General features: G+C 39.1%; 1 protein-coding gene across 2 annotated transcripts in view; it reads right to left on the reverse strand.

Moving 5' to 3' along the window:
- Window positions 1-20206, reverse strand: part of EFHB (EF-hand domain family member B) — a 62107-nt gene that overhangs the window by 37855 nt on the left and 4046 nt on the right. For both annotated transcript variants that reach the window (XM_025376850.1, XM_025376849.1), the window contains 4 exons: window positions 6789-6851; window positions 6120-6263; window positions 4513-4693; window positions 1546-1656 (listed from right to left, as the gene is read on the reverse strand). In XM_025376850.1, coding sequence (XP_025232635.1) covers window positions 1546-1656; window positions 4513-4693; window positions 6120-6263; window positions 6789-6851 — 499 coding nt within the window. The remainder of the gene's footprint in view (window positions 1-1545; window positions 1657-4512; window positions 4694-6119; window positions 6264-6788; window positions 6852-20206) is intronic.

Here is a 20206-nt window from a genome sequence, read left to right on the forward strand (position 1 = left end):
CATGTAAAGAACCAGCAGATACTTCTTTATCACTGACAAAAAAAGAAAAGAAAAAGAAAAAGGAAAAAAAAAGGAAAAGGAAAAAGGAAAGGAAAGGAAAGAAAGAGGCGGGAGAGAGGGAAGGAAAGGGAAAGGGGAAAAGAAATAAAAAAGGAAAGGAGAGGGGAGGGAAGGGGAGGGGACGGAAAAGGAGGGGAGGGAAGGAAGGAAGGAAGGAAGGAAGGAAGGAAGGAAGGAAGGAAGGAAGGAAGGAAGGAAGGAAGGAAGGAAGGAAGGAAGGGAGGAAGAGGAGAACCAACACACATTGGCTATGACAGAAGCAAATGGCAGACTCCAAACATGAAGCTATGAACAGAAATTTGGGAGGAGAGCATAGAAAGGGAGTCTAGTGTTAGACAGCAGTGGAGGAGAAAAAGTAAAGAAATAAGAAATGAGGAGCAAGAAAGCCCCCCCTTTCTTGCAGTGGAGGAGAAAAGTAAAGAAATAAGAAATAAGGAGCACAACCCCCCTGCTGTGCGGCAGTGAAGGGCAGCTCTTCTAGCTAATAAAGACTGAGTTTATGAACCATGCACAATCCATAGGCTTTCTCAGGACATGTATCAGAGTCTACTTCTCAATCCTTTATTTTATCAAGACTTTACTTAACATCAACATATTGGCAATTGAGTTTTATTTTATAGCACTATAAACAACTAATGCCTTTTTAGTTGTGTTATGGAATAATTCTAGTAATATGCTACTAGATATGAAACTTTAAGACAAGATCACTAAAAATAATAATAATAATAACAGCTAATAATTTTGAGTACTTAACTATGTTCCAGGTACTACATTAAGCATCTGACATCTAATCAATCCTCACAATATTACTATACCCATTTAAGAGATAAGAATATATAATGATCAAATAAGTAAATTGCCCAAGTTTTAAAAGATAGTAAATAGTTGAGCTAGGATTTGAACCTGATCTGATTCAAAAATTTGTGAACTTGACCATCACCCAATATTCTTATATAAAATTAAGCACTTAGAATAAGTATTGAGCCGAGTGCAGTGGTGCATGCCTGTAATCACAGAACTTTGGGAGGCTAAGATGGGAGGATCGCTTGAGCTCAGGAGTTTGAGACCAGCCTGGACAACATAGGAAGACCTCATCTCTATTTAAAAACTCAAAAAATTAGCCAGGCGTGGTGATGCACACCTGTAGTCTCAGCTGTTCAGGAGGCTGAGGTGAAAGGATTGCTTGAGCCTAGGAGGTGCAGACTGCAATGAGCCATGATCACACCACTGCACTCCAGCCTGGGCAACAGAGACCCCTGTCTGGAAAAAAAAAAAAAAAAAATTAAAATTAAATTTTTTTAAAACCATAAGTATATGCGGTACAGGTTTTCCCAGCTATCATGGTTTATGACCTTATGAATAAGATTGTATTAATCACCTATTACATGCCAGGCATTTAATTTTATGTACTTATCTCCTTTATTCCTCTTCACAAATCCGAGAGTCCCATATCCTCAGGCCCATTTTGCATTGGAGGACACTTACCTGCATAATAATCATTATGAGAAACAACATACAAATCATGTCCTTCATTTCCTTCTTTAAATACTTCTTCATAGGATTTTGGTGGATTCACCACGTCTTTAGCAGAGTATTCTGAAGGAAGAATTAATAAAATCAGTTCCAAGGTACTTTTTAATCTATTTATAACACGTTTATATTGACTAGAACAAATGAGAAATTAGGTATGCTGGATGCAAGTCTACACAGACATCCCGAGAGATCACAAAGCCAACATAAATGACTTATCAAGAAAGGGAAGCCCGCTTGACCTGGCTCACCCCCTAGAAGTCTGAAGCATGTTAGAACTTTATTATCAGTTGGCTGGGAGCAGTGGTTCACGCATGTAATCCCAGCACTTTGAGAAGCCAAAGAGGGTGGATCACCTGAAGTCAGGAGTCTGAGATCAGCCTGGTCAACATGATGAAACCCTATTCCTACTAAAAAAAAAAAAAAAAAAATTCCAGCCTGGCCAACATGGTGAAACCCCATTTCTACGAAAAATACAAAAATAAGCCAGGTGTGGTAGCATGTGCCTGTGGTCCCAGCTACTCTACTCGGGAGGTTGAAGCAGGAAAATCACTTGATCCCAGGAGGCAGACGTTGCAGTGAACCCAGATGGCACCACTGTACTCCAGCCTGGGTGACAGAGCGAGACTTTCATCTCAAAAAGAAAAAAAAAAGAACTCTATTATCAGTTAACTGTTTAGTTGTGGTAAGCCATATTCCAAGCACAGTTAAATTCCTGGTCCTGAGAATCTCTGTACAATTTTTATTTTAGTTTACTGCAGACTTCTCAAGATGATCTAAACAAATCTGAACCACAAATTAGAACCCCTAACGCCCTATGGGGTAGCCATGGTGTAAATTTTGGCAGTTTTAGATGGAAGCATACACCCTGTGTCTGTTTGGATCTGAATCTGTATTCCCAGGCCAGGCTCAGTGGCTCAGGTCTGTAATCCCAGTACTTTGGGAGGCTGAGGTGGGTGGATCATCTGAGGTCGGGAATTTGAGACCAGCCTGAGCAACATGGTGAAACCCTGTCTCTACTAAAAACACAAAAATTAGACGGGTGTGGTGGCACACGCCTATAATCCCAGCTACTCGGGGGGCTGAGGCAGGAGAATCACTTGAACCTGGGAGGCAGAGGTTGCAGGGAGCTGAGATCGCAACACTGCACTGCAGCTTGGGCAACAGAGTGAGACTCCGTCTCAAAAAATTAATTAACTAATTAATTAATTTTTAAAAATGAATCTGTATCCTCAGTGTAGCCAGAGGTACCAGGGAAATCACTGGAATCAGGGAGAAATTCTTCTACTGGTCCTAAATCTAGAAGAGATGTTTGTTTAATAGCTGCATTCCCATGACTAGTGGTACCCAGTTTTGTGTACAGTGAATAATTTTGTTTTTACTGCTTTAGATAATAATTTGTAAATGTAACTCCATTTACAATTTCACTCTTCCCTTTTGACCTAACAACATAGATTAAGAAGTTTCCTTTATTTTGGCCTTTCTGCCAAGAATTAAGGTATATAAACTAATAGTTAAGAATATCAGAAGATGATTCCAATCAAAATAATCCTGTAAAGCAGAACTTCTTTTTGATATATGAACATTACACTTAATGATACACATATATACATGTTTTGAAACATTGTTTCTTTTTATATATTTAAATGAGGAACACTTAGAGAATACTTTCCACATTAAATAAACTAATCCTAGGTAGCAGTTATGATATAATGGCTATAATGCCATGTCTAACAGTTCATATACATAGGATTTCTTAAACCTATCAAAAAGAAGAGGTGGGAAATAGTCACTCACATCTGTAATCCCAGCCGTTTGGGAGGCCAAGGTGGGAGAATCACTTGAGTCCAGGAGCTTGAGGCCAGCCTGGAAACATGGTGAGACCCCAGTCTCTATATAAATATAAATATATATAGTTTATAAATATAAGTATATATGTTTCATACGTTTATGAAACATAAAAAGGAGAGGATATTTAATCTACTCTAAAATACATTTTTCATGTGTCAAATTTTTAAAAACTTTAGATCTGATGTAATAAGGTACAACTCCAGATTTTACATTCCAAAGTATAATCTATCTTCAGAGTAGATGTCACTACCTTAAGGAAAATAATCTAGTGAGCCTTTCGGTGAACAAAGCTAAGGTTCCTGGAAGAGAGCCTCAATGGGTATGGAAAGACAAAGAGAGAATTTCTCCACAAAAATAAAGAAAGATGGAATTTGAGATCTCCTACGGTAAGACTCCTAGAGGGAGGGGATAACCTCAAAAAGAGTAAAGGAGAGAAATCTGAGAAAGGTGTAAAGAAAGGCACTCAACAACATGGCAGGAACCTGGGTCTTCAGAACGAAGAATGGCCTATGACCAGTTCTAACGAGTTATTTATTGAAAGATGGTACTCTACTCCCCCTCAGAATCAGAGTGGAAGTCACTCTGCCCTGTGATTGGTTAATATGCACGTAGACCTCATGGATCTGCATGAATGGAGTGTGGTATACAGCATTTACCAAACTTACCTGTGCCATGAACTCTGTTTCATAAAGAGTTCAGAGTCACAAACACATGTGAAGCACTGATGGAAACAGAACACACGAATGGATGTCCAAGGCAAAGGGATTGCAGTTCTCTAGCTAGTCCCAGAGCCAATTTTTGTTGAGTACTTTCCTGTCTTTACACCATACCTACTATGCTCACTATATCTGGACTCCAATACCTGAATTTTTCCTGCTTCTGCATACATACATGTCAAGGATTTTGGTTCTGAGAATAACTTTCTTGCTACAATCCCATCTTTCCTTCTTGAGTCATTGTTTACACCATCACCAAACATCATACAAATAAGATATTTGATCAAATTTTCCAAAGAAACTTATTTTACCAGCCCCTTCCCACCCCCTTTTTTTTTTTTTTTTTTTTTACTACCTCTGATGATTGCTGTCCCAAATGTCGTATTGATTGTGTCCATTCCTTTAGGTAATCCTGGTGCTTGATCATGAGATTTTCCTAATGGTGCTCGTCGATTGCTAAGATATATAGATTCTTTTTTATCTTTAATTTTCTGTTGAAATGTGGTAATAGGCTGTGGGTTTATCAATGTGTTTGCCTAAAAGAAATCATACAATGCACAAATACATCAACAAAAATAGTACCAATATGAAAATGGAAACCCTAATCAACAGCTAGGGAGAGGAGACTGTACGATTGTGGGAAAACATTTCATTATCATCACTGGCTTTGCTCACCTTCAAATGAACTGTCGGAATTGGCTATAAAGTTTAAACATGCCTAGAAGAACTTTCTAATGAGTTAAAAGGTTTCAGTGATACTAAAAGGTTTACAACGATAGCTTCCAGGTTACTCGACTCAAATATTTAAGAAAGGTGATGCCAGGTGCAGTGGCTCACGCCTGTTATCCCAGCACTTTGGGAGGCTGAGGAGGGCGGATCACCTGAGGTCAGGAGTTTGAGACGAGCCTAGCCAACATGGTGAAACTCCGTATCTACTAAAAATAAAAAAATAAAAAATCAGTCAGGTGTGGTGGCACGCGCCTGTAGTCCCAGCTACTGAGGAGTCTGAGGCAGGAAAATTGCTTGAGCCCGGGAAGTGGAGGTTACAATGAATCAAGATCATGCCACTGCACTCCAGCCTGGGCAACAGAGTGAGACTCAGTCTCAAAAAAAAAAAAAAAAGAAAGAAAGAAAAGTGAAAATGAAAAGCACAAGAATCACTTGACTTCCAAAAGTTCTCTTCAGATACAGAGATCAGGTCTTCTGAATCTAGGGTGTCCATTCAATCAGTAGCAGATAACAAACATTTTGACTCCACCTCTACTCAATGTCCATATAGGTATTCCACAGGGCCTCTAGGCAAGTCACTAAGGCAGCCTTTTTTTTTTTTTTTTTTTTTTTTTGAGATGGAGTCTCAGTCTGTTGCCCAGGCTGGATTGCAGTGGCATGATCTCGGCTCACAGCAATCTTCGCCTCCTGGCTTCAAGCGATTCTCCTGCCTCAGCCTCCCAAGTAGCTGGGATTACAGGTGCCCGCTACTATGCCCCAGGTATTTTTTTTTTTTTTTTTAATTTTTAGTAGAGACAGGATTTCGTCATGTTGGCCAGGCTGGTCTCAAATTCCTGATCTTAGGTGATCCTCCTGCCTCAGCCTCCCAAAGTGCTGGGATACAGGCATGAGCCACCACACCCCACCAAGGCAGTCTTCTTTATTGTCTAACAAAGCCTGACAGCATTTCTCTTCATTGTGAGAAAATGGAATGCAACTAGGCTTTTATCATTTGAGAGGAGAAGAGATAGTTTTTGGCTTAAACTATTAATTTCTTCACACCGCCTTGGCTGCTGCTGCTTGGATTTTTTCTACTGCTCAAGATAAAGGCTTTTGGAAGATAGATTGAGAAAAGGCTAGTAAAAAATATGGGTGGGAAGGAGATTGGAACTCATGAATTTCACTAATACCTGATTTGTGCATTTTCACCTTGGTAAATTAATAATGTACAAGGAAAAAAAGAAAATAAGTTACCGGTATTGAAATTTTAGATCTAATTCCATGTGTCAAATAAGGTGCAATTTGGGGATCATTTGCTCTTCCATAAAATACTCTTTCTACTCCAGCAGGTGGATATCTGAAGTTGAAATACTTTTTTGACGCAGGTGGAGTAATTAGCTACAAAGAGTGAGGCAAGAAAATAGTAGTAAGTACAGTTTCTAAAAATATTAACAGGACTGATCTATACCAATCAATCAACAACCTTAAGTGTATGTATGTAGTAAGCACATTTGGAACTACAGCCCCAAATAATGAACATCCCACTAAAACGTATTTAATTATTAATGGAAGTAAACATTTTTTTCCATGACACAGATCCTGAGAACATGTGCCCTGAACAACCTATTTTAAATGTTGCATTTAGAAAACAACCAGGAAGTATCCAGGTTACAAAGTATACCATTATTCCCACTGAAATAAATTGAATCCCCTGTAATTGAATCCCTGTAGAGCTAGAAACTGGAAGCCTGGGATTTTCACTTTCTTGGACAAAATCAATAGAAGGCCTCAAAATACAGTAAAGAATCCAAATTGACCACATTAAATGTATACCACTTTCATAAGAAACGTTGAGTTGCCTATTTCTTAATGTTCACACACAAGGTAAAAATAGAAACATAAAGGTATATTGAAAGTGCTCACCCTGGGAAGTTTTTCAGTCACGCAGCTTGCAACTCTGTAACCAACTGGAATAACTTTTCCTGCCTTTGGGAGAAAAAAATGGGTTGATCATTGTCAGGGTGGAAGAGGAGCATTTGGAAGAATGAAATTTATTTCAAACTTGTCCTATGCCTCTGATGCTACAAAGTTCCTTTTGACTAACATAAAAAAGGAAGAACCGATAGTAAATATAAAGCAATCTTCACATGTAACAAACATTAAATGCTATGTATATATTATAAACATTTATAAAATTGTAAGCATATATTTTTACAGCACTAACATTGTTAGTGATTCATCCAGTTACAGGAATTCTGTGATGTGTTGAGGAATTCAGCTTTCGGAACAATCTTCTCATAGATCACAGGTTAATTATTCATTGTCCTGTACAACAGTGAAATAGAAGTATCATCTTTGGAAGGCCAAGAAGGGAGGGTTTCTCAAGGCCAGGAGTTCAAGGCTACAGTGAGCTATGATCACATCACTGCACTCCATCCTTGGCAATGGAGTGAGACCTTGCCTCTGAAAATAAATAAATAAATAAATAAAATTTAAAACTAAGAGAAAAAAACTAACTTCCCATAGTGTTCTGGGTATCTGGAAAGAGGAGAGAGAGAGAGAGAGAAAGAGAGAAAGAGAGAGAACAAACAGACAAAAGCAGAAATTGAGAATGGAGTGGAGTGGATGGATGAATGAGTAGATGTGCGTGAACATATGAATGAATACATATGGGTAGGTGAAGTTTGTTATTATGTTAAGTGTTGAGTGTGGAATTCCTTTTAGTAACAGAGTCATTAGGGTTTAAGAGACTGTCTTGCTGACATCTCTAGGTATAAAAGAGGAAGCCCACAGACATAGCCAGGCAGAAAACTGAATTGCTTTGTTCAAAAAAAAAAAAGGGAGAAAATATGATCTTTGTAATGTCTAACGTTTTGATACGAATTATTAGACTCCAGTTTGAAAGGGAGGGGCAAAACAACTTCTGATTAGATACACTAAGAAGGAAAAATCAAGGAGATGACAAATAAATTGAGAAGGTGTGTGGAGTCCAAGGTCTAGCAACAGGGTGAGAGGCTGGAGGGCGCCAAGATGGCAAATAAGACAGCGAGAAGCAGCCCAGTCTTAATGCTGTATCTTCAGTAAATTCTACCCACGCAATTACATTATGTGAGAAGAACTCTGTGTAAAAAAAAGAAAGGAACTGTGTTCTAACCTGGGCAAAAGCAAGACTGAGAAGATGGAGAAGAGATACAGTGAGTTTTTTTTAATTCAGTTGGAAGTTACAAGAAATCTCACAGATACCAGGGAATACTGTCTCTCTTGCTATACTTAGGATAGGAACTTAAGTCATTTTAAAAAATATGAAGGCTCCAGGCAAGGTGGCTCATACCTGTAATCCCAGCACTTTGGGAGGCCAAAGGTGGGTGGATCATTTGGGGTCAGGAGTTCAAGACCAGCCTGGCCAACATGGTGAAACCCCGTCCCTTCTAAAACTACAAAAATTAGGTAGGCATGGTGGCACGTGCCTGCAATCCCAGCTACTCGGGAAGCTGAGGCAAGACAATTGCTTGAACCCAGGAGGCAGAAGTTGCAGTGACCCAAGGTCAAGCCATTGCACTTCAGCCTGGGTGACAAGAGCAAAACTCCATCTCAAAAAAGAAAAATAAAATTATGAAGGGGATCAGAATATGCCACCCAAAAATACGCCACTTTTGCATGTGGATTATTTTGAGCTGAAGGCAGTTGAGAATCAACAGATACAGGAAAAGTTCAACACTTAGAAGAAGGTGTGGTAAAGCTATGAAAATAGAAAGATTGGTTGAAAGTTTGTATTCAGGGCAATTGGATCCCCAGTTCTTCTCCATCCTATGTTATCCTTGTCTTCACACAAGCTCTCAACCCCTCTTGCCAAACTGTGGATTTGTTTTCATAAAGCGGTTTTGTAGCCAGAAACATCAAGCCCAAGGTAAAGTAGTGGGACATTAATAAAGTATACTTTCTGTAACGCATTTCCTCTAGCTTCCTCTCCCACTGGGCCCTGGAAAGCAAGCAGCCAGGAGTCAAGCCAGCCCTCTAGCCCGTGGGCAGTGCATAGGAAAGGCAGTAGGGCATCAATGAATATAAATAGAGATTTGGAAGCCAGCCTGCTTGGGTTCAAATATCTGCCAATAAATAAGCTGTGTCACCCTATTACTCAGCCTCAATTTGCTCACAATGGAGATGGTGATAACAATACCAACCTCATAGAGATCACTGTGAGAATTAAATGAGTTAATACATATAAAATGCTTAGAACAGTGTCCACATACACTGTGTGCTATCTAAGTTTCAACTATTATTACCATTATCAATATTCTCTGGAAAATCTGAATAACCTAGAGGGAAAAAAAAATTAGTATTGGGGACTCTCCCAAAATAAAAGCTGCCTCATCACTTGATCACCTTATAACAATGCCCCAGACAGATGCGGTGGCTCACACCTGTAATCCCAGCACTTTGGGAGGCAAAGGCGGGCGGATCATGAGGTCAGGAGTTCAAGAGCAGCCTGACCAACATGATGAAACCCCGTTGCTACAAAAAAAATACAAAAATTAGCCAGGCGTGGTGGCACATGCCTGTAGTCCCAGCTACTCAGGAGGCCAAGGCAGGAGACTCACTGGAACCCAGGAGGCGGAGGCTGAGTGAGCCAAGATCGCGCCACTGCACTCCAGCCTGAGCAACAAGAGCAAAACCTTATCTCAAAAAAAAAAAAAAAAAAAAAAAAAAAGCCCCAGGGTAAACAAGCCATGTAACACACATACAGCTACTAATTTGTTTTGTTTTGTTTGTTTTTGAGACAGGGTCTGATTCGGTCGTCTAGGCTGGAGTGCAGTAGTGTAGATCTCAGCTCACTGCAATCTCTGCCTTTCAACATCGGCTCAGTACAACCTCCACCATCCTCCCGCATCAGCCTCCCTAGTAACTGGGACTACAAGTGTGGGCCACCATGCCTAGCTAATTTTTGTAAATTTTTTTTGTAGAGACGAGTTTTTGTCATGTTGCCCAGGCTGGTCTCAAACTTCTGAGCTCAAGTGATATGCCCACCTTGGCCTCCCAAAGTAGTGGAATTACAGGTGTGAGCCACCATGCCCAGTCTGCTTAATGTTTTAATATGAGTTATCAGACTCCAATTTGAAAGGGAGGGGCAAAACAAGCTAATAAAAAACAAACACAAACATAGAGGGAATAGGAAAACGTAAACAAACAAAAGAGATTACCTGACAGATATAATAAGATGTTGCATTTATTGCATTCATAAAACAAGATTAGAAATTTTAAAAGACAACCTGAGAAGAAATAACTTTTTAGAATTTAAACACGATAATCTAAATAAAATTTCTACTTTTCACCTATTGTTTTAATAGGTACTGATGAGCTGGGTGTGGTGGCCCATGCCTATCATCCCAACACTTTGGGGGGCTCCAGTTCCACTGCTGGAGCCCAGGGTTCAAGACCAGCCTGGGCAACAAAGTGAGACCCTTTTCTCTTAAAAAAAAAAAAAAAAAAAAAACTAATGATGATTCGTTCCTAAATTGTTATTATTATGATGGCTGCCAAATGAAGATTTTCTAAATGTAGCATTCTTTCTACATTTATTAATTGCATTATACTTATACTGCAAGGAAGTTTTCTTTCTCTCTTTTTTTTTTTTTTTTTTTTTTTGAGACAGAGTCTTGCTCTGTTGCCTAGGCTGGATTGCCCAGGCTGGAGTGCAGTGGTATGATCTCGGCTCATCATAACCTCTGCCTCCCAGGTTCAAGCCATTCTCCTGCCTCAACCTCCCGAGTAGCTGGTACTACAGGCACATGCCACCATGCCCGGATAATTTTTGTATTTTTAGTAGAGACAGGGTTTCACTACGTTGGTCAGGCTGGTCTCGAACTCCTGACCTCGTGATCCTCCCATCTCGACCTCCCAAAGTACTGGGATTACAGGCATAAACCACCACGCCAGGCCTTTTCTCACTATTTATTCACACATGTATGTATTTACATCCCAATGTACTCATGGATTTCTATTTTATTCAAAGGCAATTTTATTCAATACTCAATGTACACCAGTTTGGGCTAGGGGAAGACTCATCACATTTGTTTCTTCAAATTTGTTTTATATATGCATGATTCTTTAGGATTCTTCTCACTTTTTTGCTCACAAAGATGTTCCATGTTCATATCGTACTAGCCTGTGCAAGTCTTAGAGTCAGCCATTTCTCCAAGGAGCTTAATTTCTTTTCATAGAGAATAGTATTAAGAAATAAAGATCTGGATTTTGGTGTGCTCATTGCTACTAGAGAAATACTGCTTCTAAACTCTCTTAAATAGAGTTAGGAAACATATGAATAGACAAACACTCCCATACACTTGCATGTATATCGATCCTATAATATCCTGTCTAGTTAAATGCATGTAGTTAGAATCCATGGACATAGATATATAGATATATCATAAATGTATATGAATACCTCTTATCACAATCCAACACAACAATTCATTCTATTCTTCTCCTTTCCATATTTGTAACCCTTTTCTCCGTCGGTGAGAAAAGGGTTATTGTCCTAACTAACCCTGGCATTATTGTCCTAAATATTTTTACTTATCTGCTTAGGCTTTCTGTCTGTAACCCAACTCCCAACTGCAACAACCATCTCCTTGCTCAGCTGCCTCTTTGTTCAGTCCCTAACCACACCGGAGACACCTTGCTTGGCCACCTCCTCAGTCAACCCCCAGTGTTACAGCCTTTAATGGCCAAGTACCTCTTTCATTTCTCATACAAGTGAGTCCCAAGATTCAAGTCAACTCAGGAAGGTTGATATAAGACCATTTTCAGCTGCTCAGGACCCACAGACCCATAATCATCACACCACCTTCCACTCTTCAAATTTAATGTGGGTTAGCATAATGGTTACAGCTCTCCCACTTGCCCTTGGTCAAGATCCCTCTGTTTTGCCCAGAGAGATCCCCAATTCTAAACATCTCAGAGAGAATTAGGAGTGATGGTACCCATTCCCTTTCTGCCCAGAAGACATTGAATCCATTATGCAAATAAAAACACCCAATTCCCAGAATTCTGCAGAGATTAGCTTTGCAAATGCATACAAAATAAATCTTTGTACCTGGTATTTTCTCCAATACCAGGGCCTGCATAACTAGGAAGGTCCCACAAGATTTATTAATGGGGGGCACCTTTCCCTCCACCTATTCCCAAAATAGCTGTCAGGTTCTACTAGTACAGAACAGGAAAAAGCAAGGCACCCCTTTGCATGACATTTACCATATTAAAAAGTCATTTGTCTATTGGTCTCCAGTCTCTAGACTCTAAGCTCCTTGAATGCAAGTGCTATGTAATTTTTCATCTATGTAGCCCCAGCGTTTGTTTGTGTGTGGGTTTTTGGGTTTTTTTTTTTATTTTTTATTTTTATTTTTGAGATGGAGTTTCACTCTTGTTGCCCAGGCTGGAGTGCAATGGCACGATCTCAGCTCACCACAACCTCCACTTCCCGGGCTCAAGCGATTCACCCACCTCAGCCTCCTGAGTAGCTGGGATTACAGGCCCTGTCACCACACCTGGCTAATTTTGTATTTTTAGTAGAGGTGGGGTTTCTCTATTTTGGTCAGGTTGGTCTCGAACTCCCAACCTCAGGTGATCCGCCCGCCTCGGCCTCCCAAAGTGCTGGGATTACAGGCGTGAGCCACCCACCGGGCCTTGTTTTTGTTTTTTAAGTAGGATCTCACTCTGTCAACCAGGCTGGAGTGAAGTGATACCATCACGGTTCACTGCAGCCTCAACCTCCCATGGCACTACGCTATCGTGGACACTGTAATTTTTGTAAACTTGCCCTTGAAGCTCTCTTCCCTTCTTCCTCTTTCTATTCCAGGGCTCAATATCATTTACCAATGCACTTTGTATGCTTCAGATGTTTTGTCTTAATAACTCCAGGTTTCTGCCATAGTCAGTGCATTGATGGAAATCAACGGACAGTCTTGGGATATCTTAGAAAATGACCATTGTAGAGATTTTGATCTCTGATAGTGTTTTTCAAAAGTCAAGTGCTCTTTCAAGGGCTACCAGGCCTCCACACAGAGGACCTCCTTTCACAAGAATCTTTTTGATTAAGGACACACCAGAAATCTCTCCTTAAGCCAGTATTTCTTGGAAACTTTTCCTTGCTGCACTGGTTCCATATCCACGACTGCTTTAATAGAAGAACTTGCCTGATGGGTCTCATAAATCCATCAGAGCAAACCTTCACCCGCAACTAAACACCAACTTTGGGCAGCAACTTCAAACCACAGGATAAGTATTCCTAAAATGAGGTGTATCTACTTTTCCTTGCTCAAAACTGGAAAGCTCTCTCACTAAAATAAGCTCTTCCAGTTCCCTGAATGCACCCTGATGCAAAGTGATTATCCTCAAGGATTGATCTTGCAGGTTATTCACAATGGGGATTTTCATCTAAACTCTCCTCACAGCCATGCTTGACACTGGGTTTCAACCTCACCCAAATGCACTTCCTTCCTACTCTGAGACTCAGGGGCATCAAATACCTTACCATCCCATCCCCTGGTCAGGATGTTAGGGATTTCCTTCCCTTCCTTTTTCAGCTGTTTGAGTTTAACCAAGCTTACAAGAAGTAGATAATACTATAAATAAATACTGTAGTATATATAAATAAATAACTGTAGTGTATATGCTGTATATATATAGTATATAGTATATATAGTATACAATATTATATAGTATTATATAGTATATACTATATATTATTTAATATTTATCTAATTTAATATTTTATTAAATATTTAATATAATAATTTATTATAAGTATATACTTTATAATATATACTATATACCATAATACTACATATATACTATATGATACTGTATATACTATAATATAGTATATAGTATAAATATAGTACATACTAAATATAGTATATACTATATATAGTACTATATTATTTACTATATAGTAGCTAATACTATAAATAACATACAAAGAAAGCATAAAGACAGTTGGAAAGATGAGAAGCTTCTCAATTCTTTTTATACACTAGCATTACCTTAATACCAAACACAAAAAGAAAAAATACTGTCTAAATTTACAGAGAACCACAAATACAAAAATCCTAGTGAAACACTGGCAAGTCAAATCCAGGGATATATTATGAACATAATATATCAAAACAAGTAGGGCTTAGGCCAAAAATATGAAGATGGTTTACCCTTAGAAAATGAACTATTTTTTCTGAGGGCTCTGTTCTGTTCCATTGGTCTATATCTCTGTTTTGGTACCAGAACCATGCTGTTTTGGTTACTGTAGCCTTGCAGTATAGTTTGAAGTCAGGTAGCGTGATGCCTCCAGCTTTGTTCTTTTGGCCTAGGATTGTCTTGGCAATGCGGGGTCTTTTTTGGTTCCATATGAACTTTAAAGCAGTTTTTTCCAATTCTGTGAAGAAAGTCATTGGTAGCTTAATGGGGATGGCATTGAATCTATAAATTACCTTGGGCAGTATGGCCATTTTCACAATATTGATTCTTCCTATTCATGAGCATGGTATGTTCTTCCATTTGTTTGTGTCCTCTTTTATTTCACTGAGCAGTGGTTTGTAGCTCTCCTTGAAGAGGTCCTTTACCTCCCTGTAAGTTGGATTCCTAGGTATTTTATTCTCTTTGAAGCTATTGTGAATGGAAGTTCATTCATGATTTGGCTCTCTGTTACTGGTGTATAAGAATGTTTGTGATTTTTGCACATTGATTTTGTATCCTGAGACTTTGCTGAAGTTGCTTATCAGCTTAAGAAGATTTTGGGCTGAGACAATGGGGTTTTCTAAATATGCAATCATGTCATCTGCAAACAGGGACAATTTGACTTCTTCTTTTCCTAACTGAATACCCTTTATTTCTTTCTCTTGCCTGATTGCCCTAGCCAGAACTTCCAACACTATGTTGAATAGGAGTGGTGAGAGAGGGCATCCCTGTCTTGTGCCAGTTTTCAAATACCACACATCTATAGCCATCTGATCTTTGACAAACCTGACAGAAACAAGAAATGAGGAAAGGATTCCCTATTTAATAAATGGTGCTGGGAAAATTGGCTAGCCATAAGTAGAAAGCTGAAACTGGATCCTTTCCTTACTCCTTATATGAAAATTAATTCAAGATGGATTAGAGACTTAAATGTTAGACCTAAAACCATAAAAACCCTAGAAGAAAACTTAGGTAATACCATTCAGGACATAGGCATGGGCAAGGACTTCATGTCTAAAACACCAAAAGCAACGGCAACAAAAGCCAAAATTGACAAATGGGATCTAATTAAACTAAAGAGCTTCTGCACAGCAAAAGAAACTACCATCAGAGTGAACAGGCAACCTACAGAATGGGAGAACATTTTTGCAATCTACTTATCTGATAAAGGGCTAATATCCAGAACCTATAAAGAACTCAATCAAATTTACAAGAAAAACAAACAAACAACCCCATCAAAAAATGGGCAAAGGATATGAACAGACACTTCTCAAAAGAAGACATTTATGCAGCCGACACATGAAAAAATGCTCATCATCACTGGCCATCAGAGAAATGCGAATCAAAACCACAATGAGATACCATCTCACACCAGTTAGAATGGCAATCATTAAAAAAATCAGGAAACAACAGGTGTGGAGAGGATGTGGAGAAACAGGAACATTTTTACACTGTTGGTGGGACTGTAAACTAGTTCAACCATTGTGGAAAACAATGTGGCGATTCCTCAAGGATCTAGAACTAGAAATACCATTTGACCCAGCCATGCCATTACTGGGGATATACCCAAAGGATTGTAAGTCATGCTGCTATAAAGACACATGCACACGTCTGTTCATTGCGGCACTATTCACAATAGCAAAGACTTGGAATCAACCCAAATGTCCATCAGTGACAGACTGGATTAAGAAAATGTGACACATATATCCCATGGAATACTATGCAGCTGTAAAAAAGGATGAATTCGTGTCCTTTGTAGGGACATAGATGTAGCTGGAAACCATCATTCTCAGCAAACTATCGCAAGAACAGAAAACCAAATACCACATGTTCTCACTCACAGGTGGGAATTGAACAATGAGATTACTTGGACACAGGAAGGGGAACATCACACACCGGGTCCTATTGTGGGGAGGGGGGAGGGGGGAGGGATAGCATTAGGAGATATACCTAATGTAAATGACGAGTTAATGGGTGCAGCACACCAACATGGCACATGTATACAGATGTAACAAACCTGCATGTTGTGCACATGTACCCTAGAACTTAAAGTATAATTAAAAAAAAAAAAAAGAAAATGAACTATTTTAATTCAGAAAAATATATATATTTCAATAAACACAGGGAAAGCTTTTCACAGATTGTTTAGTCCTGAATTTTAAACTTTCTTAGCAAACTGGAAATGGATACAAGCATTCTTAACTTTAAATATCAGAAATCTCCCACAAAATCATAGGTAATAGTGAAACATTAGAATCATTCCCATTAAAATCAGAAACGAGACCTTGTTGTTGTTATTGTTGTTGTTTTGTTTGTTTGTTTGAGACGGAGTCTCGCTCTGTCGCCCAGGCCAGTGGTGCGATCTTGGTTCACTGCAACCTCCACCACCCAGGCTCAAGTGATTCTCCTGCCTCAGCCTCCCAAGTAGCTGGGATTACAGGCGCCTGCCACCACACCCAGCTAAGTCTTGCATTTTTTAGTAGAGACAGAGTTTTGCCATGTTGGCCAGGCTGGTCTCAAACTCCTGACCTCAGATGATCCACCTGCCTTGGCCTCCCAAAGTGCTGGGATTTCAGGGGTAAGCCACCATGCCCAGCCAAGAGACCTTGTTTTTAATACTGTATTTTTTTTTAAATCATAGCCAATGCAATGAGGTAGGAAATAGAGACAGATGAAAGGTATAGGTACCAAAGAGAAAAGGAAAAAGTGTCAATATGATTGTCTACCTAAAATATCCATATACAAGCAAAATAGTCATAAACAAACAAAGGAAATAATGATAAGCAATTATGACTAATAAGAGTTCAGCAAGGTGACCACATACAAGGACAACAAAAACAATAAAAACAAACATATGAAGCAATTTCCAATCTAATTATAAGTCAAAGAAACGTAAATTAAAACAATGCCTAACAAATCATTATGATTTTTTAAATTTATTTCTACAATCTTTTAGGAAGAGATTTGGCAATAGAAACTAGAAAAAGATCCATGCTTTTGCCTTCTGCTGAAACTCTTTCCTTAAGAAAATATTCCAACACATATAAAAAGACTTTTTTTTTTTTTAACTTTTTTTTTTTTTTTTTTGAGAGACAAGGTGTCACTATGTTGCCCAGGTGGAACTCAAACTCCTGGACTCAAGCAGTCCTCCCACCTCAGCCTCACAAAATGCTGGGATTACAGACATGAGCCACCATGCCTGGCTGACAAACTGTTTTGTAGAAAATTCTGGAAAAATAAAAAATAAATGCCCAAAAATAGAGGGAAAGAGTTAACTAAAGAATTGGCTTGACCAGGTGCAGTGGCTCATGCCTATAATCCCTGCACTTTGGAAGGCTGAGGTGGGTGGATCACAAAGTCAGGAGTTCAAGACCAGCCTAGCCAATATGATGAAACCCCGTCCATCTCTACTAAAAACACAAAAAAATTAGCCGGGCGTGGGGGCAGACACCTATAATTCCAGCTACTCAGGAGGCTGAGGCAGGAGAATTGCTTGAACCCAGGAGGCAGAGGTTGCAGTGAGCTGAGATGGTGCCACTGCACTCCAGCATGGGTGACAGCGCGAGACTCTGTCTCAACAACAAAAAAAAAGAATTGGCTTAAATATTTTTTATCATTAAAAGATCTTTTTGAAGTCTTTGTAGTAATAGTGAAATCTTATAAATAACAAATGAAAAATCAAAACAAATTTTACACTCAATATAACAACTACATAAAAGTGCATTTGGATAAAAGTGTCATAAGAAGTATAGAGTAATTAAGAACTCAGGCTCTCAAATAGGAATTTGAGACTTCAAATTCCACCACTTTTTAGCTATATGACTTTAGCCGAATTACCTAAATTTGCTTCCATTTCCTTACCTGTAAAATAGGATTTAGTAATAGTAGATACCTCACAGGTTGCAATAAGGGCAAACGAATTAATACCTGCAAAGGTCTATGAATAGCCATATTAATATAGTGAGCCACCAATAAATATTAATAATCACGAAACAGTAAAGTGCTAATAGGCATTGTGTTGAGGTGATAAGATTATAGGCATTTTCATCCCTGTTTTCTAAATTTTCTATAATGTCATTATTCTTGTATTATAATCAAAATAAATATTTTAACATCTTAAAAATTATTTTTAAATGAAGCCTTGTTTCTAATGAAGTTAGATTCCCTCCTCTTGCCTATACTCCTAATTCCATTCCCTTCCACTCATCTAGAATCTGGTTCCACCCATTCTCTTCCTTTGTGTTATCTCAAACTCCTCCACTGATTCACTAAATAATAAGATTCTTAAGTGGAATGTTTACTCTTTCTCTTTCTGCCGTATTTCTTAAGGGAAAAAAATTTCATGATAGCTTTCTCTGATTCTAATAACCCATTTGCTCTTCAATACATTATAATCTGAATTCTTTTTCTATTATGTCATTCTAACAATGTTGGTAATTTCTTAATGTCCAAAGTTAATCAATCTTATTTTTACTTTGTGTTTGGAGACAGGCTCTCATTTTGTCACCCAGACTGGAATGCAGTGGCGCGATCATAGCTCACTGGAACCTTGAACTCCCAGGCTCAAATGATCTTCACACCTCTCCCAAGTAGCTGGGACTACAGGCACACGCTACCACACTGGGCTAATTTTTCTTTTTTGTATAGGCAGAGTCTTGCTATGTTGCCCAGGCTGATGACAAACTCCTGGCCTTGAGAAATCCTCTTGCCTGCTGGGTGTGGTGGCTCATGCCTGTAATCCCAGCACTTTGGGAGGCCAAGGTGGGCCGGACACTTGAGGTCAGGAGTAGGGGACCAGCCTGGCCAACATGGCGAAACCCCTTCTCAATTGAAAATACAAAACTTAAATTTTTTTTTAAAAAAAAAAAAAGAAGAAAAAAAAAATTAGCCGGGTGTGGTGGCATGCTCCCAGAATTCCAGCTACTGGGAGGCTGAGGCACAAGAATCACTTAAGCCCAGGGAGCCGAGTTTGCAGCGAGCTGAGATCACACCACTGCACTCTAGCCTGGGTGATGGAGTGAGACTCTGTCTCAAAAAAAAACAAAAAACAAAAAACCTCCTGCCTCAGCCTCCCAAAGTGCTGGGATTACAGGTAGTGCCACTGCACAAGGCCCATCAGAGATGATTTAACACTGCTGGTCACTCTCTCCTCAACACTCTCTTTCCTGTCCTATCATATTTAGAAAGGAAGGTATGAGAAGTGGGAGGAAGCAGAGGTTTTAGAATTGCCTGTGCTGGAAACTGGAAGCTGGTGTCTGCATGTGTGTGAGATCAGATCAGATCAGATCAGAAGCTATAAACTGCAGAACCAATCCAGAAATGGGAACAGGTGTGGTCAAGTAAAGTGGCTGAGAAAATCCAAAGAGGAAATCAGAAAGCAATGTGAGACACAGAAGAAAAGAACATTCTGAGTCTGAAGGGGAAAAGTCTTCAAACCCAGACAAAATTCCGTGGAAGCCCTGTGACCTCTTCAGTTGAGTTTTATTCTCAAATTTCAGTGTGTGGAATATTTTATTCATATTATATCTTAAGGACACTTTCTTATGTTCCTCAATACCAGTGTCTCAGACTTACCTTTTTCTTTTCTGACTGGTCTTTCTCCCATTTAATCATCCAGGCTTCCTTCTATTTATCAAACGTGTATTTATTGACTGACCACCATCAGCCAGGTATTGTGGTATGACATGAAGGTAAACAATAAACAAGATATAGTCTTTGCCCTCAAGAACTCACCTTATTGACATCTTTTTCACTGATTACCTCTTGTCAATGTTTCCCAAGATTCTTGCCTTGACTTTCTTCTCCCATTCACACCCACAGGGCATCAATTGTTTCATATTACCAAGTGTCTCCCTGGCTTCTTCACCTGTTATCTCATACTGAAGATAGCCAACACTGGACATTCATTTGCCACCAAACCCAAAGAGATCATTATCAACACAGAAACTCCTGAGTCATCCATCAACCTTCCCAAACTCACCACATAGATCCACAACCGAATGGCAATTTTTTTAAATATCATCTAAAAACCTCTCAAAAGTGCAGTCTCCTTTCTATTCTTTCTAACTCTACATTAATTCCAGTCCATCAGAACTTTGGAATGTTCTTCTAAC

This window comes from Theropithecus gelada, chromosome 2, assembly GCF_003255815.1.
Source record: "Theropithecus gelada isolate Dixy chromosome 2, Tgel_1.0, whole genome shotgun sequence".
In the NCBI taxonomy this organism is placed as follows: Eukaryota; Metazoa; Chordata; class Mammalia; order Primates; family Cercopithecidae; genus Theropithecus; species Theropithecus gelada.